Source organism: Penicillium hispanicum (genome assembly GCF_028827665.1).
Source record: "Penicillium hispanicum strain IBT 35686 chromosome Unknown utg000004l_segment0_segment0, whole genome shotgun sequence".
Classification (NCBI taxonomy): Eukaryota; Fungi; Ascomycota; class Eurotiomycetes; order Eurotiales; family Aspergillaceae; genus Penicillium; species Penicillium hispanicum.
This window is the reverse complement of record NW_026623196.1, coordinates 1,673,403-1,699,694: the sequence shown is the minus strand read 5'-3', so window position 1 is coordinate 1,699,694 and position 26,292 is coordinate 1,673,403. Positions and strand designations below refer to the sequence as shown.

Genomic DNA, 26,292 nt, shown 5'->3' with positions numbered 1-26,292 from the left:
GTAAAACGGGTCGGGAAACACCAAAAACCTTGCGAGGCGAGTGCGTCTGGTGAGAAGCATCATGGTTGCACGCCGGTGCGCCGCTGGAGCGAAACGGCAGCACAGCCACCGGTTGCAGGAGCCCGATCGTGTTTGGCCGAGGTCCATCGGACGAGTAAAATGCTATCTAAACCGTCGTATGAGGCATTTGCAGCTGAGATCTAGCACCGATCTGGCAGCCCGGGAGCATCAGAACTGGAGTGAAAGAACAGCGCGGTTTGTGGGAAATGATTCCCGGATTCCCCTATCAATTTCTCCATTCCCCTTTCCACAGGCGAGTCTGAAGCGGTCGAGGTGGGATGAGGATGAAAATCCCTCATGGTAATTCCCGAGAGGAAATCTCTGATTCCCACACAGCCCTTTCTAGATCGTAGAATCCAGCTATGCAAGACCGAAGAGTCGTAGCCACTCGACTCGGGCTGCTGGCTGCTCCGTGCTCGAGACCCACGCAGGCGCGTCAAAGGATGCAGATGATGTTGGAGATCTGTAGGCCACTCCATTCCTCCATGACTCTCGTGAATCCACCCAATTTGCATCTGGCCCAAGCTCCCATGGTAACAGCAGAGAAAAATAAAAGAAGAAAAAAAAAAGAACCCTCCGAAAGGCTCGAGGCCCACAGGTTGATCGTGGCTGAGCTTGAGCCGTTGCTTCGTGATGCGTGATGCCCTATGTCCCTCGAGATCCAGCTGGGGGAATTCCCAGTATCCATCATATGTCATAGCTCCCTCCTAGACCACTCTCCTCGGTCCTACCTGGAAACACCCCCAACGTCGATCAATGGAGTCGGTCTGGGTATAAAGCTGGCCCTGTCGGGCTGCTGCTTGTCGTCCTTTCATCTCATCGAGGAATGCTCATCGACGGTCAAAAGTGGGCTTGTGAAGCTTGCATACGGGGCCACCGTGTGACCAGCTGCAAACATCATGGTATGCTCCCATCTATTCTCTTCCTCGTCGCTTTCCCACGCTAAATCCATCCCAGATCGACCGTTGATTCGCATCAAGCGCAAGGGCCGTCCCTTCGCCACCTGCTCCATCTGTCACTCCACCCCCTGTGAGGCGCCGACAGAACACGCGCGGCTGAAGCGCGAGGCGGAGCTCAAATCTCCTTCAAAAGTAACGCCCACACTCAACACCAACTGCCATTTCCGTTTCCACCACCGGCAGCTCTGCAATGCCAAAAAGACAACAAGAGATGCAGACGTATGGTGCTGATGTGTGATGGTTTTAGAAAGCACCCCACGCCAGATTCTATCCACGCCACTCTCACCCGAACGGCTTCCTCCCCATCGCGCCGCGTCCGACGGGCCCCGACGCCGGCCGCTCGTCCTCGACTTCGGGGAACGAGCATGAGATGCGCCGCGCGCAGTCCGCCGCCGAACCGGCGTGCGTGTCCGCAGCCGCGAGCGGCGCCGGCGAGGGCGCCGAACTGAGCCAATCGCTCTCACACTCTGCACCGGATGCCCTCGCGCCCGACCCCATTCTCGCCGGAGATCTGTTCGACTCCATGTATTCCCTCCTCCCGGCTACTTCATCTCTCTCCGGCGAATCGATGGCTCGGACTGTGCCGCTGGTGAATCCGCTAGAGGGGCGGGATCCGTTTGAATTCCCGCTGGACCCGGCCTTGGCCCTGGACAATGGGGCGCTGGGGTGTCTGGAGGAGATGGAGGTGGATCTCGCGGAGGGGTTGGCGGAGGAAGTGTTTGATGTGGAGGATTGGTCGCGGTATATGTGGTCACCGGAGACGGGGTTCGAGCATTTAGATACGGGATTTCCGCCGGGGTCTCGATGACAATGGCTTTCTGTCCAGTGAGGCAGACGTTGATGATTGACGACGATGATGATGATACGTGTGCGGTGTTTCGCTGGTTGTACATACCAGGTGGGACTGGGGAGAAGAAGCGAATGCATTGATATCCTTGAGTCGAGAGCACAGAATGCGAGATCGGCATGCATAAGTATACCAGGAGTGGGCTTAATGGGGACCACAGGTCATCTTAGTCTCAACCCTGCAAAGTCGTGGGATGATCTTTCACCGAGGTAACATTATGGCTAATAAAACCTCGAAGCAAAGCGTTAGTTAAATGCGACGTCCTTGGGAGCGGCTGGTGAACAATCAGAGTCAAATGCATGCAAATGATAATCGAGCTAAAGTGCTCCTTGCTGATGCAAATCATGCTGGGAAGACGATAAAACAACGCCATGAGAGATAACAACAACAGATGAAACCAGCATGAAAAGCAACCACCCCGCGACCGCGGGTTCTCCCACTGTACTGCAACTAGATCTATACAGACGCGGCGCCACTCCCACTCTAAACCTCCTCGATGTAATTTGCAGGGACGCTCTTCGTGACTCCACCACGCTCCACATCGGCCCACCCGTCGCCAGTGTCCCGAGTGATCAGGACAAAGCGATCTCCCTCCGACATGCTCCATTCCATGTCACTTCGTGCCTCGTAGTCGTACATGGCTTCGACATATTGCAGCTTCTTCGCCCCGCGGCGGGGTGCCACGGCCGGCCCAACACGTTTGGGGGCACTGCCAGCCAGCGAGGCTGATGAATTGGAATAGGTAGACCCGGGTCGGTCCGCCAGCCCTGGACTGGCTGATGGCACGGGGGATGGGGTTGGCGCTGCCTCGACATAGGAAGCGGGAACGAGGCCTTCCTTCGCTCCTGCACGGACGCGCATCCACCCAGATCCGTCTATGGGGACAAGTTAGAGCATTGCATCTTTTACCTATTCGGTGAAGCAGGACTTACCATCCGGATCAATGATTGTCACATCATCACCGTCTTGCACGGTCACTTCATCCGCGCCAGTGGCTTGGTATGGATAAAGCATTTTACCTCCTGGCTGGGAGGCCGAGGTAGACTCCGCTGCAGGCGGTGCACTCGTGTAAGCGCTTGGGGGAGGAGCTAAGACCCGGTGTCTCTTGGCTGCAGCCGGCTTAGTCTCCGCCACAGGCGCTGGAGGTGCATCGGCCGGACTTTCGGGCGTCGGTTGGGTGGCAATATTGGAGACTGAGCGAGTCGTACTGGCGGCATATCCCGAGCTCAGAGAGTTCATGGTGTTCTGGCGGGTCAGAGAAGGAGCGGCACTCGAGGCTGCAAGAGAATCAACGTCAAGCGCCGGCATAGCACCAGCCTGTTCTTGGCGAATCCCTTTGAGCTTCTTCTTCTCTTCCTTCGATTGCTCCCCCGGGCACTCCGCTGGCACCTTCATCTGGCATTTGCTGTGGCAAGTGTACCCACAATCGCGACAGTCAAAGCCCTTGGCCGAGAGACCCCAGATGCGCTCTCCGCAAAGATCACAGTTGGTTGGAATTTTGAAAGTTTGAGAGCGGAAGTTGTGATTCTTAGCTCCCAGTGATAGGTCACCAGCCACCGCTATAATAGTCGAGGTTTCCACCTCGGCTGTTAAATACTTGCGATCCACCTCATGCAGAGAGTCTTGTAAGTAGAAGATGGATCGTACCAGATCGACCTCATTGCGATTATCCTTGCCCTGCTGGATATTCTCGCGGATCTTTTTGCTAGTATCCACCTCACGTTTCTTCTTGTCCGCCTCCACCCGCAACTCCCGCACCTGCGACTTGCTCTTCCCAAGCACATTACGCAAGAACACCTTGGCAGCGTCATCGGTGATGATCGCAGCGTCGTCGTGCCAAACGGGACTCGGTTCAAACCCCATGTTTGCGGGCTCTTGTGATTGGGTGACATTGTGTTGGAGGAACATCATCGAGTCCATCCGGGGGTGATTACGGGGGATCTCATTGAGGAGATTCGTGGTGTGATTCACGCTATTGGTGAAAGAGGATTTTTCCAGCTGCGCCGCAAGAGTCCACAGGGCATTTAACCTTGTCACACGGGTTTCATTGAGATCTTGGAGACCCTGAGCGAAGAAATTATGAGCTTGTGCTTCGGGTCCTTCAACCAAAAGCGGAAAGGGTGACTGACATCCAGGACTTCAGGAACATATTCATGGAAGAATTTTTCCTTCAACTTATTCGTCACGTTAATGCTGATCAGATATAGGTTCTGTTGGGAGTCAGCGAGTGTGCATGATGATGTTGTTCCCAATGCATGCCTTGTAGTTGTTCATTTCCAGAATCTGTTGTTGATATGCACTCTGGGCCTTGCTTTTGCCGTGATCAAAAGACGATTCCATTTTCTTCCGTCGCGACTCGACCTCCTGGCAGGCCCCATCATATTTGCCCTTGGCCTTCTTCAACTCACCATACGATGCATCACGCTCTTTCTCCAGTTTTGCATGATAGTCGACATGGCATTTGCGGATCTCCTCATACTGCGCGGCGGCTTGTTTCAGCGGTTCCGCCACATGGGAAACCAACTCGGTCGCAAATTTGTCGCGCTCAGCGGCGTGGGACTCGACAGTATTCAATTGGGTGGTCCATGTTGTCAAAGAGGCACTCTCGAGTGAACCAGGTGTCAAGGTGGGAGTGTCACCGACACTCAGCGGGCTGATCTTCTTCGATTTGCGGTCGTAGTATTTCTTACAGAGCGCAGTTAACTTGGCCGAATACTCCTTTTCGATGACGCTTCGCTCGCGATAGAATTGCTGGATCTCGTCCAGCCAGGATATGCCGTTCGATACCTGTGCAACGCGCTCGCATTAGCTCCGCTCCGACAACGTGGTGATATGACGACGTTGCGGGGAACCGATGTCGGGGGACGTACCCAAGTGTTTACGGGTTTGAAGGCATCCTACTCAATTGAGGCGGTTAGTTTCGCAGAAATTAGGGACGACGTTTTTCCAGGCGGTGTTTAGTTACCTTCAGCTCCGCTCCAAAATGGGGGGCCACATCTGCTGCCGCCATGGCCTTGCTGAGGTCGGGATCAGGCCACGCATGAGCTGAGAAGGGGTGAGTGGGAAAGGAATGGTCGCCGGACGTCAGGCTTTGTCCTTTATCTCAAGCAGGCGCCGGTAGTAGAACACAATAAGCGCGAGACGACGATGCGGCCGCAAAGCCAATAGGAATTGGGACGACAAGGACGACGCTCGCAGCGACACTCCAAATCCGAAGGCGGGGAGCATCGCCGGTGCCTGTGACGGGACCATACGTCACTGCAGCCATACTGGGCCTGGCTGGACGTTGCTGCGGTACGGTACCATTTCACAGACTGCCTATCCGGGACTAGTGCCGTCACCGCGAGGGTCGGCGTCATTTCTGTTTTCCTCATCGGGCTCGTTGTGAGTCTCTTCTGCTCTGCTCCCCCCACGACACCCTGTCATTGGTGGTTTGTGCTCAATCTCGCCATTCACCTGGAATCGCCGGTCTTCATTCACCCGCTTGCCCCTATTTCAAGTCTGTCGAGGGCGCCCTTTCGTCGCGATTGATCTTCTTGTACCCCGCGACACACCCCTCCGCTGCTACTGACACCTTCCATCTGGAGCTTCATTCCGCCTCCCCGGTCGTTGCACCTTTGATCACAACATGTCGTCTGAAAACGCTGAGGCTCCCCAGGCCGAAGGCTCTCTGGCTGATCGCATCTCCCAGCCTACTGGTACGATTCCACGCCTCCCATTGCTGTCGACCTTCTGCAAAGCTCGTCGCGAATCCGCCATTCCTCGAGCTGGCCTGTCACTCTTGGGTAATCACTAATGCGTTCCAATCTGGCAGATACCACCGAGAAGACTACCGAGGATGGAGCTGGAGAACCCCTGCGTGGCTCGGAGCTCCAGGAGCCTGAGTACACCGTCGAGGTCAAGCTGAGTGATCTGCAGGCGGACCCGCATAACCCCCTGTTTTCTGCAAAGACATTTGAGGAGCTTGGATTGTGAGTACTGCTTCGGAACATGGGTCGATCTTGGTCCTAAATTCTAACGATCATGGCGTCGCAGGGATGAGCGCATTCTCAAAGGCCTCTCCACCATGAACTTCCGCAAGCCGTCCAAGGTCCAGGAGCGCGCCCTGCCTCTGCTGATGGGCAATCCCCCAAAAAACCTTGTTGGTCAGTCGCAGTCTGGCACCGGCAAAACTGCCGCCTTCGTCCTCAACATTTTAAGCCGTCTCGACCTCTCCAACGAGCAAGCCCAGAAGACCCCACAGGCCCTGATCCTGGCCCCGACTCGTGAGCTAGCCCGTCAGATCGTGGGTGTCATCCAGGTGATGGGCCAATTCTTGGAAGGGCTGGTGATAGGTACCGCTGTCCCCGCCGACACTGCCAGTCGCCCCTCGCGGATGGAGTGCTCTGTTATCGTTGGTACCCCCGGTACGGTGATGGACATGGTCAAGAAGCGCATCGTGAACCCGAGACAGCTCAAGGTGTTGGTTCTGGACGAGGCCGACAATATGCTAGACCAGCAAGGCCTGGGTGATCAGTGTATCCGTGTCAAAGCGTATGGTCTCCAGAGATCTGATCTGTATTGGCTTTTACTCACAATATCTCCTAGCGCACTCCCTTCGACTATTCAAGTCGTTCTCTTCTCCGCGACATTCCCCATCCATGTCCACCAGTATGCGGGCAAATTCGCTCCATCGGCAAATGAGATTACTCTGCAGCATGAGGAACTGACCGTGGACGGCATCAAGCAGCTCTACATGGACTGTGGCAGTGACGAAGAGAAATACGCCAATCTTGTGCAACTCTACGGACTGCTTACTGTCGGCTCGTCTATTATTTTTGTTCGGGTATGTTGATCTTCAAGTGTTCATTGCTTAAACACCGTCTCTGACCGTCTCCTTAGACCCGTACTTCTGCTACTGAGATTGAGCGACGTATGACTGCTGAGGGTCACACTGTCGCTTCTCTCACTGGTGGCGTTGAGGGTTCTCAACGTGATGCCGTGATCGACGCCTTCCGCAGCGGCGAGGCCAAGGTCCTCATTACCACCAACGTTCTGGCTCGTGGAATCGACGTTTCGACCGTTTCCTTGGTTGTCAACTATGTACGTATATCCTCGTCTGCCACATCGCCATTCCATATCGTTATGCTGATGCCTTTCTTGCACAGGATATTCCCGAGGCGTTTGTCAACGGCTCGCGCGTGCGTGAGCCTGACTACCAGACCTACCTGCACCGTATCGGTCGTACTGGCCGCTTTGGTCGTATCGGTGTCGCCATTTCTTTCGTGTCGAACCGTGATGAATGGGAAATGCTTCGCAAGATCCAGCAACACTTCAGCTGCAACATTGAACGCGTGGACACCAACGACTGGGACGAAGTCGAGAACGTCATCAAGAGGACCATCAAAAATTCACGAGCCCAGGCCAATTTCGTTCGGTCTTAAGGAAGATTGCGTTGTTGCAGACAATGCCGCCACCTCTTGATCCACTCGGTTGACAGTTGACCCGCCTGCCATCTCATGTTTATGTATGAAGACTTACGAACCCCCATCTCTGTCCCTTTTTCACAATCTGGGTGGATAGCTGCAAGAGAAATAGATACCAATTCACGAATCTGATCCCCTCAATCCTTGCCACCGTGGCTCGAGTGCGCTTCGAAGTCAAGAACATCGTCCTCTTCTTGCATGATCAATTGGGGCCGATTGCTTGTAATCCCCGATTTACAACTAGAGTCTGGGGACCTGTCAAATCGACGCCGAAAATGACCGCTTTGGACGTTAGAAACCACCGCTTTCCACCCGTAACTCTGGACGGCGAGCCGCCGCTTGACCGCACCCCTGACTAGTTCTGTTCCAGCGCCTGCTTCCGCTGGCCTAGATCTGCGTCCTTTTAAGGCGAAATGCGATATTTAACTATTCTAGCGTTGATATAAAGAGAAAGATGAAGCTGCCGACTGTCTATCTGGTCAGATGAACTTCCCAACTGAAATTTCATCATGCGGTTTTATTCAAAGACCTATGATAGGCCTTCAAATATTCGAAGTATACTCATTTCCCTCGCTTTCTAGTTCTTGGTCTTATTTTCCACTCTGGTTTTGACCCTTTGGTTTTCTTCTTGCCCCGGATGCCCCAGCGTATACCCTGCATACGCTGAGAAACAAAATAGTTTGAGCGTGCCCCAAAGGCTACTATTACACGAAGTGGGCTGTATATATTGGAGGGGTTTTCGTTTTAGTGAATCGCGCTAATTCTCATTTGATCCTACACTTCGGATCTTCCGAGCGTCATACAATGCCTTCCCCAGTATCCCGTTACCGTCCAAAGGTCCAGGCCAGTCAGTATATACTAGCTCTGTCAGTCAGCTCCTAGCCACAAGTCTATATACCTCGGTCGAACTGGATAGAAGCATTCATCAGCCAGCAGAAAGATCCCGGTATTTCCAATCGTATCTCATTATCCCACAATATCTCCGCACAGGAGATATCATCAAAGCAACCATTGGTTGAAAGCAACGCCAAAGTCCGCAGTGTTGAATAACTCCAAGTCATCGGCCGCAATCATCTGGTCGTAGCCAACGAATGCATCGTCAGTCATACCCGAATCGACCGCGGTGTCCTGCGGCTCAAGAACCTCATCAATAATCTTCGAGAACACTTGGCTCGCCCGTTGGAACAAGGCATAGTTTCCATTATCAGGCCGCACGATAGTCTCCAGGTGCGAGACGAAGACGCACAGATTCCGAATCAGGGCGGACCTGGATCCTTCGTAGAGAAATGGCTCTCCGGTCCGCTTTTGGTGCTGGAGCGCTTTGACGAGGAGACTTGCACTGGGGAATCCGTAAAGAAGAACCTGGTTTACTGTTAGAAAAAAGCGGTCTGCCACTAGGTCAGAGTATCGACGCACTATCCAGGTGAAGTCTGGACGAAGGTCCACCATTTGCTCGCGCTGAGTTCCCAGGATCAAGACCGTTGAGAGTATTTCCGCGCTGACGGAGAGCAGCGCGGTGTTTCCTCTAGGGTTGCTCTTCCCCGCTAGTAGTCTCTGAATAAGGAAGTCGTTGTATAGGTACGCCAGGTAGACGGTCATCGACATGAGGCAGACTGCGACGGGCAAGTCATGATCCCAGCACTGCGGTGTGTAGCGCAGGTGAACAGGCAGCAAGTCCCAGGCCATATGACAGCGATGAGAAATATCGCTGTGAAAAGTCAGTTGCTCTGATGTCGCGTCGACTAATCTTGTGCTTCCCAAAGGAGACCCGGGTCGAAGGGGGGTTGAAGAGAGATTCCTACTTTAAGAGGTCCGTCACTTCGGGTGTGATATTCCGCAATGAAACTTCCAAAATCTCATCACGGAATGTACTAACGATGAAACGGACTCTCATCCATGAGGAGCGCCGAATAACACCCCGAGCGTTCCAGTTGTCGGCATCAAGGGCGTCGGGGGGATATTCAAGGCCCGGGGTATCAGATGCAAGGGCTTCATCACTGATATCCAAGGGCATTCTGCAATCGGCATATCGCCGGGGTATGCGTGGTGGTCGGCCGAGAAAGGTCGCCATGTTCTTGTCCAACTGGTATGCGGCAGCGAACTGGCGTCGGCGGGATTCAAGCAAGAACTCGGGCAAGTCATTTGGGGCCTTCGAGTCTCGGTGTAGACCCAGGGCGAAGATATCGGTAGAGAGTTCGCCTAGCCTGTTCCAACTATGTGGGCCTATGCCATTTTCAGCAATTCGCATTGCTCGTTCTCAGCGAAGTGGGTTGGAAGTAGTGGCTTACTAGAGTCCCCATTGACCAGGTCGGAAAGCAGCAAATTCTCATGGACTAGCCAGATGGTCAAGTCGTTTAGTGGCGTGAGGATCTTGCAGATGTATAGTGCAACATCACTGGCTGCGAGCATCTTCCGCGCAAGCTGCGATCGGGAGGCTTGGGTATTGAATCTATCACGAGCGAGGCCAAAGTATCCCGCTCGACCGGCAAGAGCACAAAGGCTACCAATGATCTCTAGACGAATGGCCGAGCCCGTGAAGAGATGGTGGAAATCTTTCCCGGTTGTCGCAGGGGGGATGTGGAAGATCTCCGCCGTGTTCTGGATGATGCGCACTGTGATGGACGAGGTCAGATCATCGGTATCTTTGGTCGATCCCTCTTTGCACATCGCCTTTACTGGACCCAGGCTGTTCAGGACAAATGGTGCCGTGATCACCGCAGCTTGACTCAAGGCATAATATTCTCTGATTAAAGCCTCGCTCGTAGTAAAGTCTCCTAGAGTCAGCAGCACCTCGGAGAGTTTCTGAACCCAGTACGGAGGCAAGATCCGTTGGGCGGCTTCGACTTCGAGATTTTGTCCGTCTGCGGCCAAGTCCACATCGTCACACAGTGGGGATACAAAGCTCGTCGGGCCCAGGTATCCTGATAGAAGGGGCTTGTTGCGCGTCGCGGTTTGGAGCACGGGCGCATCGTGAGATGGACTGCACGCAGCGGGCATATGCGAGTTGAAAGATGTCTCGCTCAGATAGGAATCTCTAGGTCATTGTGAGTATGCGATTGGCTCTTTAACTCCAGCACAACGTTTGTCGACGAGTGTACCTTGCCAATGTCGCTCGGTCAAAAGGCACTCCCTCCGCCAGTGGGAATATTCGTCGTCCACGCGGGCGTCAAGGGCGCTGGATGGTAGAAGCATCGGGCCGATGCATCGCGGTCTCTACATCGAGAGCACACCGGTAGAGCATGGTCACATCGGACCTTGTCTCGCCGACAGGGCTCGCAGGAGGCCGACTTGCCGTTGCGACGACGGGAGCTATTAAGGGCCAGGTTAGGAGGAGGAGGTGGTGGAGTCACCGGCTGTATTCTCACCTCATAGATGCAGATGAAACTGGCTTGTTCTTTGCGGATCCTCTTCCTTGTCAAAGCAGTTTCGCATACCGCTTGTATCCAGAACAGCACTGTTGTTGCGCATCTTCGGAGTTGGCCACTCCGGGGTGTCGATGTGAATGCCGAGAACTCCGATGTGGGGGAGATCTAGTCGGGGCGTGCAATGCCCCGATCGTTTTGCTTTCTACCTTGCAGTGGTGAAGGATCGAATAGTTCATAGCAATATCACCCACATCTCCTCCCTTGACTAGACTGAATCTACACTAAATATCTGAAATGCCCAGTCAGCGACCATGAGCCATCCGACGCGGTTAATCGGCCTCTTATTGCCCCGATTATACGCGATCGAAGGCAAAATCCTTCACTCAGTCCGCCCCAGATGATCCTCCTTCTATACATCATCCTCCACCATTGGTGCAATGTTGAAAAACATGGAAGAATCCAGGGGAAGTGGGCCAGCTTCCAGCCTGGTGCCGACAAGCAGTTCGATTATTCATTCTGACAAATAGAATGAAACCTGTTGGCAGAAGAAATTCCAAGGCAGCGAGAGACATGCAAAGAAACAAAGAAACTGCAATCAGCGTTGGCAATTGGTCCAAGGTCGCAAGCGATGACTGACCGCCATATGCCATGCATGGATAAATTGAGATCTCTCTCTCTCCTACATCCTTGATTTTCATTTCACACGCCCATCCTGAAGCCACAATGTCTACGCAAAAAGCCATCGTCATCACTGCCCCCAAGATTGCCAGTCTGGTTGCTGACCGCGCCATTCCTGCTCTGCGGGATGACTACATCCTCGTCAAGGTGGTGAGCGTTGGCCTCAATCCTACCGACTGGCAACATATCGAATTTGCTCCTCTCGGGGTGACAGCGGGATGCGATTACGCCGGGATAGTAGAAGCCGTCGGCAAGGATGTCAAGAAGCCCTTTCAGAAGGGGGACCGCATCTGTGGATTCGCCCACGGCGCCAATGCTGTTCAACCTGCCGACGGCTCTTTTGCCGAGTACGCCGTGGTCAAGGGCGACGTGCAGATCAGAATCCCTGACCAGATGAGCTTCCAGGAAGCGGCGACCCTCGGCGTGGGAATTCACACCGTGGGCCAGGCACTCTATCAGAGCCTCGGAATGGCCTTGCCCACTACCCCTCTCAAGGCGCCCATGCCCGTCCTCATCTATGGAGGGTCCACTGCGACAGGAACCTTGGTCATCCAGTTCGCCAAGCTCTCGGGTTATACCGTGTATACGACCTGTTCTCCCCACAACTTTGATCTGGTTCGAGGGCTGGGTGCAGATGTAGTCTTTGACTATAAGGACCCCCAGTCAGCCTCGGAGATCCGCAAGGCGACCAACGACAACCTCAAGCTGGTCCTCGACTGCATCTCGCGCCCCTCAAGCACCGAGTTCTGCGACAACGCCATCTCCACCGAGGGCGGCGAGTATAGCATCTTATCGCCTGCGAAGAGCGAGCGTCCCGACGTCAACTCTCGGATCACGATCGCATACACCGTGATTGGCGAGGCGTTCAGGATTGCCGACTTTGAAGTCCCGGTCAAGCCGGAGGATAGTGCTCATGGTGAGATGTTTATCGCGATTGCCGAGGCGTTGCTCGCCCAGGGAAAGATCAAGGTCCACCCTCCCAAGGTTGGCGGAGATGGGCTGCAAGGGGTCTTGGAAGGCTTGCAGCTCCTCAAGGCTGGCAAGGTCAGTGGGGAGAAGCTGATTTACAATGTCGAGGAAACACCTTGATCATAGCTGCCTCGTACCTCAATCCAGTCCGTGGTCGTGTGAGCGTGGAATCGTTTCATGTTTCTTGGCTCTTTTGTGTTTCTCGATCGCGTGATAGCACACTATTAAACTAGCTATTAGTGGCTGTGACATATGTACCCTTCTGAGATCCGGATATGCTTCGATTTCCGAGCTCATATTACCTCATCACCTCTGTGTGCGCTTGTAGATGTGTCGGAATATTGTAGGTACTCTCGCCGACTTTGAATCCACTCGTATCGTTCAGATCGTCGGGTCGATGGCGAGATGATGAGAAATACCCGCTGGAAAAAACCTCCAAATCCACAGCTTAGGTCCCATTCATCATCTAGAAACCTGCTCTCTAGAAGCATCTCGATCGCAGATCTGATCGGTGTGGGATCGATGACCTTGCGAATGCCCGCGTCCGGTTTAGCCTCCACGAGTGGCGCGAGCCTCCGCAGTTAACCTCATCGCAACGGCCAATCAAGTCGCGGATGGAGCACTCCACGGGGCGCCATTTGTGGTTTAGTCTCCGCAGTGCAGAACTGGCGATGACATCTTTGCTCCGTGAGCTCAACGCAGGAATTGTCCGGAAATACATATATAATGGGCGAAACCGACAGTCGAAGAAACCACGACTCTCCATCTCATTGACACATCTTCTCCGGTCTAGCTTTGACTGTGCAGAATGCCGTTCGCATACAAGAAAGTACTGATCATCGGCGCCACCTCGGGCATTGGCAAGTCGCTAGCCACCAAGCTTGTCGAGAATGGGACTCCGTTGATCATCTCCGGGCGGAGAAAGGAGAATCTGGATGCCTTCGTCGATGAACACGGCAGCGACAAGGTCACGTCCAAAGTTTTCGATATTACGCAGTTAGACCAGGTGAGTAGGGAAGAATGCATGAGAGCCCCAAAGCGAGTCCCGTCACGGCTAATTCCAACCCCGTGAGATAGATTCCTCAGTTCGCCTCTGAAGTGATCACGGATAATCCCGATCTAGACTGTGTTTTCGTCAACCCCGGCATCCAGCGCCCCTTCGACTTCTCCAAGCCCGAGACGGTCGACCTCGACATCTTCAACCAGGAGCTGACCATCAACTACACTTCTGCCGTCCATCTCGCAAAGGCTTTCATTCCACAACTCCAGGTGCAGACACAGGCGGCGATTGCATTCACGACCTCGCAAATGGCACTCGTTCCGATGATGCGCTGTCCCAACTACGGTGCCTCCAAGGCTGCCCTGCACCATTTCATCCTTGCCCTCCGCACCCAATTGCATGACGGCCCTGGAAACGTGAAGGTGCTGGAGATCTACCCACCCGCCGTGCAGACCGAGTTGCACGACGCTAAGCACCAGCCCGATCTGAAGGACGGCCACCTGATCGGCATGCCTCTGCAGGAATTCATCGACGAAGTGTGGAGTCGGTTGTCAAATGGGGAGGACCAAATCCCAGTCGGCTCGGCGAAGGATATTGTGAACGCATTTGAGTTCAAGAGACAGGAGCTATACCAGCAGATGACCGAGATGCTGTCCGGGCTGCTGAAGCAGTTCCTGCGGTAAAAGCGTTCAGATATAGTTTCATGATGAGATCATTTAGATGAGTCCATGGACCATGTATTTGCTCACCAAGATTTATTCGCACATACCACATGGAGATTCCTATAGAATATCATGGAACGGAATGCATTTTATGCATTTTCGCGAGACAAAAGTTGATCCAATACTCTCAGCTTTGGATATAGAATCTTGGCGAAGGGAACGGTAGTGTGGAGACCTTTTTGCCTTTGCAGGCTGCAAAAATCAAGGCGCCAAATGGGGTCACTTCATGAAAGCGCCCACTCTCAAAAGCATCGGAATATTCATGTAAGGAGATCATGGAGTCGTGTGAATCAAGGGCCGAATCCGACCAATCTTTCTCGGAATAATCATCCCATAGATATGTCCGCAGGTCAAAAGGCAGAGCGTCAACGAACGGTGTGCGGACGGAAAATTTCCTCTTCTTTAATGAGTAGGCACTTCGCAGCATCAGGCTCACGATGATTGTTCTCCGAACGCTCTCTGCGAGAAGCCATGCGTGTCGCCGACTGAGTGTCGGAGGAAGTTGTGTCGGTGCTTGTTGCCAAAGCCGTCGGCCAACACCTTCGATGATCTGACTGGTATTTTCGGAGTACTGGCCTTGGTCACTTTCATGTAAGGCCAGGATACACTGCATCAGCAGGAAGGCCTGGGAGCAGCCCAGAAGCTCCTCAAATGATGAGGCATGAATAAAGCGACGGTGAGCCTTCACGGATCTGTGCCAGAGTAGGGGAAGAAGATCACCAGTGCGCTTTTCCTGCTCGGCTTGCACATTCAACTTGCAGAGGGCCTGGACATCCCGAATTGCGACGGGAAGGCCGGAGTCGTATACATCCGGATGCACAAATGCAGTCTTGCCATTTTGAGCGAATGAGGCTGCGAAGTCACGCATTCCATTCACCAAAAACCGAATGGCGGCTTGGTCATACTCCTTGGCGATCTCCAAGCGCAGCGGTGTATGGATCCGGAGCGATGGTATGCCAATCTCCTGGCCAGTATTTGCAGCACGTTTTTTGACAGCCTGGCGAGGGATGTCTGGTACTGTGAGGGGGGCGTTGACATATTCACAGTCGATGTCTTTGCTCAGGCATCGACTGCAGCGGGGCCAGCGCCGATCGCATCGACGCTTTCCTCTGGCACAGGTTTGGCATGATCTGCGCAGCGTCACTGCCGTTGGTGGTGCAGCAGGCATATTCAGTGAGTCTTAAGGATCATGGAGGTCGATTTTTCGGGAACATGGCGACAGCTGACCTCTGCTCGCTGATTGAATGCTGAGCAAAAAGTCACCGCGCCCGCGCTACGAGCCGAGTCACGTGTTCTGTACAGTGCTCGGCATCGAATTGGAAAACCCTCATCGTCTACAGAGAGGTGTTCCCAGAAAGAAGGTCTTGGTTTGCCATACCAACGAAGAAGAGAAAACAGTAATCATTTGATCTTTTCGTTTGGACCTATAATATAATATAGACGACAAAATGCTTTTCAAATCCCCAGGTGCCTAATTATGTATACTAAGAGAAAGAGGATGAAACTTGGTCAACCGGGATGATGATATCCATTGATGTAGAGAGCGTTTCCGATCATACCACCCTGTCTAAGATTTATATGCTAAAATACCAGTAGGTCTTCCTTGTAATCCGTTACTCGAAACCTATTTACGCTCGAAATATAAAACGCTTGGTTCGTTGATCGATGTCCAAGCCTTGTTGGCCAATCAGCGCGCGGCCCGCATCCATTAAAAAAAACCCAAGCTTCGACTTGCCATCTTCAATCGCATCAATTCAACACAGCTCTCGACAACTCTCTTTCACCCCACCTTCACTGCACTATGGTCGGTCACGCAGCGTCTCTCTCGGACTTGAGCCGTGCGGACGGGTCTGCCTCCTACAAATGCCCCGCCACTGGCTACGACGTGCTCGGTGCCGTCAATGCCCCCATCGAGCTCCCCGCCCGGCGAGACGCTTTGAAACCCGAAGAAGCGACAGTGGAAGTGTTCGTGAAACCTGGAAATGCTACCGCTGGGGTTGGTGAAAGATACGTGGAGGGTATCCTGGGCAGTGTCTTGGGCGAAGTGATCCTGGGACGCGAGCGAGGATTCCCGCGTCGCGGCGTGGTCATCACACTGGCTATTGTTGGAGGGGAAGGCGCGGAGCGTGGTGATTCTGTCAGTTTTCCGGACTTTTCCATCCAACAACGGATTTGCTTGCTAACGTTCGCAGTACCTTACTCTTCTCCCGGCTCTTCTACACGCTTCTCTCCTTGCTCTACTTTCGGCCGCAGTTCCCTTGTCCATGACTTTCTCGACGGCGTTGCTAGGTGTCACCAAAGCTAGAGACATTATCCAGGACCCTTCCCCTGCTGATGCGAAATCTGCTGCCTCGCTCCACGTACTCGCATTCTCTCACAAGGGGCACCTTCTCCTCAATGAAAGCCAGGGTCGATTTGAATTCGAGACCTGGGAGGCAGTTCGCCAACGTGCAGAATCCATCTGCCGCGCAAAATCCACACCTGGGACCGATGGAGATGTGGCCATGAGCGAGAGCGCCGATGGTGCCCATGTGAATGGATTTATTCGGGAGACCGTGGAGGACCGCCTTTACAGCGAGTACGTGTGGAAGACCGATTCAATCTGATAAGAGGAAAGGAACATCATACGCGGGATAGATATGGGGATACCAAGCCCCAGGACCTGCCGTACCTGCGCCCGTGCATCGGCAGGAAAAGCCATCTTGTTCGGGCTCGTCGCAGTAGTGGTCGTCTTATCTCCGCCACGACACCACCCTTGCTCGCGTCTATACGGGGAACACGGGCGTGATGGCGCCTTCATGGCTGCGTAGCCCACCTATTCGAGCTCCCCTCACCTGATTGATTCTGAATGTGTAAGGCGCGCCATTTGGCCTCGGTGTCACCGCATGAACTCCCGTTTCGTACCTATGGTTCATATGTGCATCTCGAACCGGCCCACAGGTTCCCGAATTGGTGGATGTGTTGGTTGGACAGTTCCTTGTCCCACCCACGCAGATTTGACAGTCGATCTGGATATACCAGAACGACCTTCGAGGGGTGAGTCGATGGACGAGAGGAATGGGCCGGTCTGCCCATAGGAGAACGGAGCTCCATCTCGACTCTTGGACGAAGACACGAAACGGCCGTGTGGCCAATATGAAACGCAATTCAACCAGAACGGCCCAATCACAAAGCCATCCAATAGGCCCCTTGCGGTTCATGAACCATGATCTCCGGTAGCAGTCGGCTACAGTAGATGCTGGACCATGCGCGACCATAGCATTGTACAGGTGTAGACGTCACCCCCGGGACACCGCAACTTTAAATGATGAACGCTCGATTGACCCGTCGCTTGGACTCTCCCAAAGTGTCCGAATTCCATGTAGAAGTTGGCGGATTCGATCCTGCATAGACTCAATCACTCCGTAGTCGGTCGACTTTCGCGGGTTCGGCGCTGACACTGACTCGTCCGAACCCTCGAGAACTTCTCCGTCGGCAATCCGCTTTCCTCTCTTGCTCTCCCGCTGAGTTGCTCTGGTGCGCTTCTACAGCTCTCGCTATCACCCCCTTCCTTGCCCCCACGCTACAGACTCAGGTGCGATCCCCGTCGAGCGTCGATCCAAGCGCTCCCCGCGTGGAAGACGGTGGAAGACTTGGGACTTCGCTCCGTTCTAATCCAGAGAGCGGCGACCCACGGGGCCCCCGAGTGCGCGTCTCCAATCAACGGTCGATGCGACCTGCAATCCCCGTTACATCCGAACGGCCTTTCCATATCTCCTCGTTGTCATCCTGAACGTCCACTTCAGTCTTCCATGGCGTCGCCCGGTCGTGAATCTCTCCGACCCGATTCCGCGCTGCCTACCTCGTGCGTCCCGTGTCTAGCGTCTTCTTTATCTCCCTCATCCTCGGACATCACGTCGCGCCCATCTCAGCCTTCTCCAACCACCGCCCCACCTCCTCCATCCGCATCAACCGTGGGCGCCGCCCTCCTCCGTGACTATGCCCTCCATATAGAACCCTCTCAGACACACAACGAGATTCCCCCGCACGACCCTCCCGCGCAACCTGCTGGCAACGGTGCGCTGCCGCCGAAGATTAGCTCCTCCCGGGACGAGGCCGCGGCGTGGTCACGGCCCGCGTCCACCTTACGCCGACTTCGCCAGAAGTCCATCTCCGGAGCTCGCTCGCTCTCGACCGACTGTATTCCGCGACAGACCATCATGAAAGCGTTGGCGTCGCGCTCCTCTTTCTCCAGCACCCAGAACCCATTCACCAGTCCCTGGTCGGGCCTGATTGGCAACAACAGCAACACTGGCAGTAGCAACAGCAGTGGCAGCAACACCCATAACCAGGCCTCACCGCCGGCCGATGAGCGAGAGCGCCGGTGTAGCAACGCCTCGTCCCAAAAGTTGTCAGCGGCGCTGTCCAACTTGCAACTGAGCGCGTATCTGGAACGATCCCCCGCGACCGCGCGATACGTCCTGCAGTCGCCCTGTTATTTCCATCAGCGCTTCGACGATGAAGTCAATATCAAGAAAGTGTTGGAGGAGATTGCTGATGACGAGTGGTTGTCACATTCGCGGCTGGTCCAGACTGCAACCGGTGTGCGAGAAGTATCGAAACAATTACAACGGCGGCCAATCAAACGCGCTGTGCGCAACGTGATGATTGTTACCAAAGCGCGGGACAATGGCCTGGTGCACTTGACGCGTGAAGTCGCTGAGTGGCTGCTTTCGACTCCGCGATATGGCAATGATCTGGGGGTCAATGTCTATGTGGATGCGAAATTGCGAACCTCGAAGCGGTTTGACCTTGCTGGCCTCATCCAGAAAGAGCCGCGGTTTGCGTCGATGCTCCATTTCTGGACTCCGGATCTATGCTGGACATCGCCGGACAAATTTGATCTGGTCTTGACCCTTGGCGGCGATGGAACCGTACTCTTCACGTCGTGGCTTTTCCAGCGCGTTGTGCCGCCGGTGCTTTGTTTCTCTCTCGGCAGCCTTGGCTTTCTCACGAACTTTGAATTTAATGAATATAAATCACATTTGAATGGCGTCATGGGTGATGTCGGCATGCGCGTCAACCTTCGGATGCGCTTCACTTGCACGGTCTTCCGAAAGGACCGGAGCAAAGGAGCAGAGACTGGTGCGGTGGAAGAGGGGGAGCAGTTCGAAGTCTTGAACGAAGTCGTCATCGACCGAGGACCTTCTCCCTATGTGTCGAACTTGGAATTATACGCAGACGACGAGCTGTTGACGGTCGTTCAAGCCGACGGCTGCATCTTCTCCACTCCTACTGGTATGTTGTCTTCATAGATCCTGGATTTCATTTTCAGCGACTTACTGTCACACTTAGGCTCAACTGCATACTCACTGTCCGCTGGCGGCTCCCTCATGCACCCCTCCATCCCTGGAATCCTTCTCACTCCAATTTGCCCTCACACCCTCTCTTTTCGACCGATGGTTCTCTCCGACTCTCATCTGCTTCGCATCGTCGTCCCCAATGCCTCGCGGTCCACCGCTTACTGTTCATTTGATGGCAAAGGCCGCGTCGAGCTGCGCCAAGGCGACTATGTCACCGTTGAAGCTAGCCAATATCCCTTCCCAACCGTTGTTGCCGACAGCGGAGAGTGGTTCACGAGTGTTCAGCGCGCTCTGCGCTGGAACACCCGCGGCGCAGTCCAGAAAAGCTGGAACGGCGGTGCGGAAGGCGAGTCCGACCTGAATGGCGAGGCCGACGACGAGCAGTGGGATATCGATACCGACGCCGGTCTGGCCGGTACAGACAGCGGCATTGGTCCCAGCGAGGATGGCGACTCCGTCTCTCCCAATCCCATGCGGCGACAGATGAGCCTGCTGAACATGTGATCTTTCAGATGTTTCTTCTCTCTCAGCTTCTATCCTTGGACGACTATTGTGTAGCCATGTCGGTGTTCAGGCGATATTTCGTCCTTCGATCGATTCGCAATCTGCAACGACCATCTCCTGCATAGATTCGCGGGCTTCGTTTTCTTCCCGGATTATTGCTTTCGCGTGCATGCTTATAGACAGCTTAGCGGTCACTACATCATATATTCCTGTCACGAGTTCGGGCTGGGTTTGGGTTTATTCTTTTTTTCGGCGATCTCGGAAGTCCTGGGTCATGGTTATTAGACAGTCACTACCTCTTGACGTTAAGAGATTTGTGGTTCGAAGAGCACCCGGGAGCTGCGCATTATTAAATCGGGTCACAGCTAAGCGTACCTAGGTATCCAGCTAAGATCACATAAGCCCTAGTGTAAACTTCTGGCCAGTTATTAGCCATAAACCCATTTCAGATGCTCAGGATGGACCTTTGGAATATTCATAGTGAGAGTGAGTAATTTCAGGCGGGATTGATAGACACACAGAAGAACGATTCAATATTCAAATTTTATTAGAATAATTTGATTCAAAATCCTCCGACCGCTGAAAACCTTGAGAATTTGAAGGCAAGACTGGGGTAAGCTGGGCACTTAGTTGGATACGCTCAGCTGTATGGCCATATTATGTAATAATTAAACGAGTAAATAGCTCTTTGCGACACAACGTTCTCACAATTATTAGTGTTCAATTTGTGGCCCCGTGAGATATAATACGGCTAACTCCTCCCGTCGGGGGTCCATATAAGCGTATATCTGTCAGACTATGGGGCGAGTCTTGTAAGTGCAAAATGGGGCCGGCCAGGATATGTAAATAGTACCAATTCCCGAGGGAGTGTTATCATTGCCGACCAATTGCTATATGCTGTCCGGGTTGCTGACACAGACTTCTTGGGACATACATAGATGCCAAGGGGATCCTTGCATGCCACAATTCATGCTCCGAGTCAGTTAGACATGAATAATATTTGCGTGGTTACCCTCATGCATCAGCAAGGTCGATGTGGGTCACAGGGGTTTGGCTCATCGGGTGACCGGGTTTCACCCTGCCACCCGGTCAGCCCTATACTCGTGGGTCACGAAGGCAGGAGATTTTCGCAGAAGTCCGCACGGCAACAGGGCAACAGGGCAACAGGACCATCAGCTAGCCGGGCAATAGCACAGCTGACTCAGATTGGTCTCTATTCTGATTCAATAAGGCCGTGCGTCAAATAAATAACTAGTTACATAACAGTCGGATTTAGTAGTATGCGCGAGGCTCCTGAAGTGTGGGGCCCCGGGGGCTGAAAAGAAATCCTTATTGAATTCCACCTTCCAGGCACCGAGTATGATATACAGCGCCATACCTACCAGCGGGGACTTATGACAATAACTAGCGTCCTCAACTTACCGGTACCAGTAATCCCAGTCGATTTAAGAGAAGGAATGGAAGACTACGGTGGCAGGGGAGGGGGACAACTATTTACTTGAGGAAGAGAGAGAGCTCACTCGTGCTGTGGGCGTCTTTATCCACATCCAGGAATATGGATCTAGTTATGAGGACTGGTTAGTTGGTTCAATTGTACTAGGAATACCAAGTTTCTAAGCAACTCGTACTTCAGGTTCATTCAGTATCAATGGGACACGGCCCGAGAATGTCGCCTTGATATCATTACGCCCCCGGGGCCAGTACTAACTATAGTTAACCAAAAGCTTGGCGATACTAGACTCTGGCTCCTTTGAATACATAATGATTCTATGTATTATGGAGAATATTATTCCCTGCCCCTGGGGCCATTAACTAGACTGACCTCTTTGAATCATGTTTTCCCAATTCTCATCTTATTTCCTGGAGACCCTCATTCCCTGCCACGCCGACTATGTGGCCGAAGACGAGCGTCTTGGTTGCGTTACTATCGCTTCTGTGGTTTTCCTTCTCGACTGCACTGCCCGCACAGAACAGTCTCGCAATCCGTTCGCCTGATCGATCTCTTGGTGGAAACATCCTTCAATCTCGAGCCAATGATGCTGTGGACGATACTACCTGGAATAATGCCGTGCAAAGGGGAAATGACTGGGTGCTTGCTATGAAATCCTCTGCAGCGAAGGCTCGAGTATACTTGAAACCGGGAGTGCCTGTCACCAGTTCTTTTACGCACTACGACGCTCTAGAGGAATGGGGCTGGACCCAGGACCATTCAAGCTATAATCCCAATGAAGATAGCGATTTGGATACCATCTTCAGTGATCTGAAGATCAACAAAGCCAACAACCAGGAGATCGGCTGGCTTCAGTCCGAAGAGTTTGGGGATGACGTTGACGTGAGTGTACTCTTGAGACCATGGTTCAAGCCAAGCAACTCTAACGACCTCCAGCCCACCGATGCTTATTACTGGTCCGTCTACAACATCGTGGACGGTGCTATTGTGGCGGAATCGACGTTGAGCCCGCACGAAACAGCTTGCGGTGGCCCTACGCCCGATCTGCAGACCTGGTCGGACGTCACCTTTCTGCAGTGGCAGCAATTATTCGTCTCCGCAGGCTCGACGTCCTCGATCTCCAACTTGAACTATATCATCCAGCACAACGTGATCAATCCCACGACACTGGATTACATCCGACGTGCGCTCGGGAAACCCGCTGGTTTCGACGACTGGTCGCAAATCAAAGACGGAAAGTCGTGGGACTGGGGCAAGGACGAGTTCAAAGCACTCCTCACTACGCCGAACGGCAGAGGCGCCTTTTGGTTTCTCGTTCAGCATAAGCCTCAGCTTGGCATCAGGGCGGTCACGGAAATCAAACTACAGAGCACACAGCAAACCATCACCCATGGTGGAACGAAATCGACGGCCTGGATAGTGGTCATGATAATGAAAGTCGAGAACGTTTCTTAGTTGTTATATGTGAGATATGGAACACGGCCAGGGAATCCCTTGGCCTCTCCTGGTTGCTGCGGTATACTCTCCATCCACCGGCTCCCGGTCAAGACCCTAGACATTGGCACCATTTTGGTTCATCTGAAAGGCCTCCCGGACTGGTGCTTTTTATTGAGGGGACTGAAACAAAAGCAGCTGCGGCGATTCTAGCAAGTTCGGCCTGCTGTCTCGAATCGCATCACACCGGTTGGGGGAGGGAGAAGGATCATTATCACAGATGAAGATATGAATCTACATCACACGCTGTGGCTAGCGTCTGTCTTCAAATATAGACATCGAACTTGAACAGGAGTCTTTACAGCATCGACTTTCAACCCGAATTCTTTCCATGTAAATCCCAAAATCGTAACACGTAACGCAGTCCTTAGTAAATTCGCATCGTAGCCCACCAGGGTATTGGCCATCACCAGTCACAGCTGACGGCCAGAATCTCCGCAAGCTGCTCGAGGTACTTTTGATCCTCATCGTCGAAGCCAGAGGGCTCGGTGCAGTCGATATCGATGATGGCGACGGTCTGTTCATGGATCAGCATAGTGCTCGGTGTACGTTCGCGAGTGGCCCCGGAAGCGCAACGACCTACCTCTCCTCGGATCACAATGGGCACCACAATCTCACTTCGGCTCTCCGCGTCGCAGGCAATGTGGCCTGGGAACTCTAGCACGTCCGGCACGACGACAGTCTTCTGATTGGCGGCTGCGGTGCCGCACACGCCCTTGCCGAAGCGAATCTGCTGACACGCGGGCTTGCCGTGGAAGGGTCCCAAGAGCAAGACCTGGTTTTCGGGGGATGCATATGTGGTCGAGATGGTCACCCCATGGCCTTCTCCGTCGCCCAGCGGCGGTGACGACACTGGCGACGCCAGCGCGGGGAATTTGTCATCGCGAATGTAGAAGCCGGCCCAGTTGACGGAGGAAGAGGGGGCAGGGAGAGCGGCGTAGGCGTGCCAGAGGAGGGAGGAGATGTTGGATAGGTTGCTAGAGACTAGTCAGACCGGGAGCCATGACGAGGGAAATATTTTGAGGCGCGTCGGTATTATTCTGTCGCGCGAGAAGGTGCTGCGACTCACCTCACCTGTAGGCGTGAATCTCCATTAGCTAGCTGCTCGAACCGGGTACATGCGGCGAGTATGCCTAGGGGATCGCGGTCGAATGCCCGCCTTGTATGGTACTCACCCAATTCCGTTGCCCGGAGAGAAGACCTTGAGCCTGCTCCAAGAGCTGTGTGTAGACCTCGGCCTTGGACAGGCCGGGCATGAAGTAGGACGAATCGGCGTGAGGCTGCAAGAGACGACACGGTTAGTCTTGAAGATCTGCGACGACTAACGCTTCCTACACTAGTTGGCCCTGCAGAGGGAGGCCAAATCCGCAAGAAGTTTCACTCTTGGGGACGTACCATTTTTGGAGGCGGGAGAAAGAGAGGTCCAGATGAAGAGAGCGACGAAAGGAGAGACGAGGAGTCGGACCAAGAGCGCAATCGCGCGTCGCGTGCGAAGGTATAAAAGCGCAGAAATCCCGAGTTGCGCCGGTGGAGACGAAGCGGCGCCGCAACAAAGAAATCCCCGGCGCGACTCGCTTTTCTTTGTTTGCCGCTTCGCTGCGCCTTCGGTTCCCTGCATCTCTCCAGGCGCCGTTGGAACTCTCTGCATCATGCATCCGATTTGCCGATGCTATTCGCCAGTCCTCGCCAGCTCGAGCTCGAGCTCCTCAGAGACGCCATTGTCACCCATCCCCGAGGCTGCATATGCGCCCGCTCGGTTCACCGTCCTCCGTTGGTAACTCTATTGTGCTCGAATCCAGACTTCACCTTCGCAGAGCGTGGTGAGCCATGTGCCTTTCGAACTCTCCAGTTCCCTGGACTCCGAGTCTTTCTCGCCCGGAAACTCTGCTCAGAGCGGGAGACTGCGACGGCTCATTCTCTGCGCCGTCGAGTGCAGTGCCTGGCAATTGGTTTCTTGGGACACCGGCCACTCAGCGTCTGCACTGTCGGAAAGTTGCAGGAGTCGGTGGCCGCGCTGCGATTTGGGCATCGATCGACAGGCGCTGGGATGGCCATCTTCTAGATCGCTCTCCTCCAAGGGGTTTACGCGGATCTCTTGGTGTCCAGCCACTGGCACGAAAGGTCGAAATCGTGCGCTTAGCACGCGGTGCACCTGATGCTTCTGGACCAGACCTCGGATGATCTGGTGAACTTCCACCTGGAGGATGGATCGGACTCGCGAGATCGATCGCTTCCTGATCAAGGATCTCGGAGTGGTGCATCCCGAACGGTGACGCCTAGCGTCCAGGGCCTTGGTGCCTTTGATCCAGCAATCGGCATCCTTGGAATTGTAGAATTGCTCCTGGACGTGGATCTCGTCCGGAGTGATTCGTACCACGGGGCCTTTGGGGCGCGGTCAGCGTGAAGTCCTTAAGGTGCTCCTCGCCCCAGACATGAGAGTCGACTCACCATATTCCTCATGCATGCGATCGATCTCATCTTCAAATGAACCAGCACCCCATGCGGCAAAGTAGATCTCATACAGACCGGTCATGGCTGCCAGAGGAGGCCCGGGAAACTTGCTGAGCGGATGGATGTGAAGGCGATAAATGGCTGTGACCAGGCCGTAGGCGAGGAGGCTGCCTAGTAGAAAGCAAGCGAACATGACGCCGTGTTGCGTCTCGAGCACGCTGAATCGATGGATGCGATCGCCCTCGTAGTCAATATCGCCAGACCGAGAAGGGAGAATACCAAAGCCAGATAGAGCCAAGTTACGACTGATCAGGAACCATCTCTCCTGTCTTTTATCTCGTACCGCAAAGCCTGCTCTGATTCAATCCTGTGCACCCTCCGCAATCGAGAAGGTGATACTGCATCGCGCACGAGAGGCCCCAGATATTTCATCCGCACTCCAGACGTGCATTCGCCTCGGTCGATTTCTTCCACACGGACCAACTGCTCCCACAAGAGTTCCACGGCGACCTGCAGGATGCCACCAGCGCCGCGAGCTGATCAGCCCCGGAGCGCCGGCCTCATTGGCTGCTCGACTCAACATACCGCTTCTCCGTCAACCCGCGCGCAGGAATAGCGAGATCTAGCGGTGCCCGAGTCCGCTTCATTCACCCAGTGGAGTCCTGTTGGACGGGGAAATCGAGACCGCAAATTTAGACCGCTACTCTGGCTCGTCCATACTCTCTCTGTGCTGGGGATCCATCTGATCTCTCACATTTCTCCGGACGCTTATGCAGCGTCTAAAGGCTATCGGACGTCGTTCTGCATCGGGGTGGTTCCCGGGTGTTGGGCTCTCTTGACTCGGGCATGGAATGCTCTGCTTTGAATGTGGCAGACACGACCATTCCAGACGGCAGCCATCTCGTCTGTGACGCAAGCGGACACATAACCATACGCAACACTGAAAGCTGAAAGCCGGAGGAGAGATCTTCGCGGGGAGTGTTCGC

At 53.9% G+C, this 26,292-nt stretch overlaps 12 protein-coding genes across 12 annotated transcripts; 7 read left to right on the top strand and 5 right to left on the bottom strand.

The window, feature by feature from the left end:
- Positions 1-886: 886 nt before the first annotated feature.
- On the top strand, positions 887-1,827 carry N7459_004403 (uncharacterized protein; the record flags this gene model as incomplete). Its single annotated transcript, XM_056943587.1, has 3 exons — positions 887-962; positions 1,018-1,151; positions 1,267-1,827. 3 exons carry the CDS (start codon positions 887-889, stop codon positions 1,825-1,827), a joined length of 771 nt encoding a protein of 256 aa, XP_056800470.1.
- A 522-nt stretch (positions 1,828-2,349) lies between these two features.
- N7459_004402 (putative actin polymerization protein Bzz1) lies at positions 2,350-4,876 on the bottom strand (the record flags this gene model as incomplete). The annotated part of the gene is made up of 6 exons (XM_056943586.1): positions 2,350-2,741; positions 2,799-3,930; positions 3,996-4,076; positions 4,228-4,653; positions 4,737-4,763; positions 4,832-4,876. The coding sequence occupies 6 exons, from the start codon at positions 4,874-4,876 to the stop codon at positions 2,350-2,352; spliced, it is 2,103 nt and encodes a 700-aa protein (XP_056800469.1).
- A 579-nt stretch (positions 4,877-5,455) lies between these two features.
- On the top strand, positions 5,456-7,289 carry dbp5 (ATP-dependent RNA helicase DBP5; the record flags this gene model as incomplete). Its single annotated transcript, XM_056943585.1, has 6 exons — positions 5,456-5,564; positions 5,681-5,837; positions 5,902-6,399; positions 6,454-6,691; positions 6,748-6,948; positions 7,014-7,289. Coding segments are annotated over 6 exons (1,479 nt in total), but the record flags the coding sequence as incomplete, so codon positions are not given.
- A 1,041-nt stretch (positions 7,290-8,330) lies between these two features.
- Positions 8,331-10,328, bottom strand: N7459_004400 (transcription factor domain-containing protein; the record flags this gene model as incomplete). The annotated part of the gene is made up of 4 exons (XM_056943584.1): positions 8,331-8,693; positions 8,748-9,039; positions 9,134-9,554; positions 9,620-10,328. 4 exons carry the CDS (start codon positions 10,326-10,328, stop codon positions 8,331-8,333), a joined length of 1,785 nt encoding a protein of 594 aa, XP_056800467.1.
- Positions 10,329-11,419: 1,091 nt separating this feature from the next.
- On the top strand, positions 11,420-12,463 carry N7459_004399 (zinc-binding alcohol dehydrogenase family protein; the record flags this gene model as incomplete). Its single annotated transcript, XM_056943583.1, has 1 exon — positions 11,420-12,463. One exon carries the CDS (start codon positions 11,420-11,422, stop codon positions 12,461-12,463), a length of 1,044 nt encoding a protein of 347 aa, XP_056800466.1.
- A 688-nt stretch (positions 12,464-13,151) lies between these two features.
- N7459_004398 (putative short-chain dehydrogenase/oxidoreductase) lies at positions 13,152-14,026 on the top strand (the record flags this gene model as incomplete). Its single annotated transcript, XM_056943582.1, has 2 exons — positions 13,152-13,349; positions 13,421-14,026. 2 exons carry the CDS (start codon positions 13,152-13,154, stop codon positions 14,024-14,026), a joined length of 804 nt encoding a protein of 267 aa, XP_056800465.1.
- A 166-nt stretch (positions 14,027-14,192) lies between these two features.
- N7459_004397 (Zn(II)2Cys6 transcription factor domain-containing protein) lies at positions 14,193-15,233 on the bottom strand (the record flags this gene model as incomplete). The annotated part of the gene is made up of 1 exon (XM_056943581.1): positions 14,193-15,233. The coding sequence occupies one exon, from the start codon at positions 15,231-15,233 to the stop codon at positions 14,193-14,195; it is 1,041 nt and encodes a 346-aa protein (XP_056800464.1).
- A 633-nt stretch (positions 15,234-15,866) lies between these two features.
- On the top strand, positions 15,867-16,671 carry N7459_004396 (putative exosome complex subunit Rrp46; the record flags this gene model as incomplete). The annotated part of the gene is made up of 2 exons (XM_056943580.1): positions 15,867-16,202; positions 16,258-16,671. The coding sequence occupies 2 exons, from the start codon at positions 15,867-15,869 to the stop codon at positions 16,669-16,671; spliced, it is 750 nt and encodes a 249-aa protein (XP_056800463.1).
- Positions 16,672-17,856: 1,185 nt separating this feature from the next.
- On the top strand, positions 17,857-19,911 carry N7459_004395 (putative NAD+ kinase Utr1; the record flags this gene model as incomplete). The annotated part of the gene is made up of 2 exons (XM_056943579.1): positions 17,857-19,342; positions 19,400-19,911. The coding sequence occupies 2 exons, from the start codon at positions 17,857-17,859 to the stop codon at positions 19,909-19,911; spliced, it is 1,998 nt and encodes a 665-aa protein (XP_056800462.1).
- A 1,891-nt stretch (positions 19,912-21,802) lies between these two features.
- Positions 21,803-22,816, top strand: N7459_004394 (uncharacterized protein; the record flags this gene model as incomplete). Its single annotated transcript, XM_056943578.1, has 2 exons — positions 21,803-22,243; positions 22,298-22,816. The coding sequence occupies 2 exons, from the start codon at positions 21,803-21,805 to the stop codon at positions 22,814-22,816; spliced, it is 960 nt and encodes a 319-aa protein (XP_056800461.1).
- A 445-nt stretch (positions 22,817-23,261) lies between these two features.
- N7459_004393 (GAF domain-containing protein) lies at positions 23,262-24,253 on the bottom strand (the record flags this gene model as incomplete). The annotated part of the gene is made up of 4 exons (XM_056943577.1): positions 23,262-23,832; positions 23,925-23,959; positions 24,031-24,135; positions 24,251-24,253. 4 exons carry the CDS (start codon positions 24,251-24,253, stop codon positions 23,262-23,264), a joined length of 714 nt encoding a protein of 237 aa, XP_056800460.1.
- A 490-nt stretch (positions 24,254-24,743) lies between these two features.
- On the bottom strand, positions 24,744-25,499 carry N7459_004392 (uncharacterized protein; the record flags this gene model as incomplete). Its single annotated transcript, XM_056943576.1, has 2 exons — positions 24,744-25,237; positions 25,304-25,499. The coding sequence occupies 2 exons, from the start codon at positions 25,497-25,499 to the stop codon at positions 24,744-24,746; spliced, it is 690 nt and encodes a 229-aa protein (XP_056800459.1).
- Between the last annotated feature and the right edge of the window lie 793 nt (positions 25,500-26,292).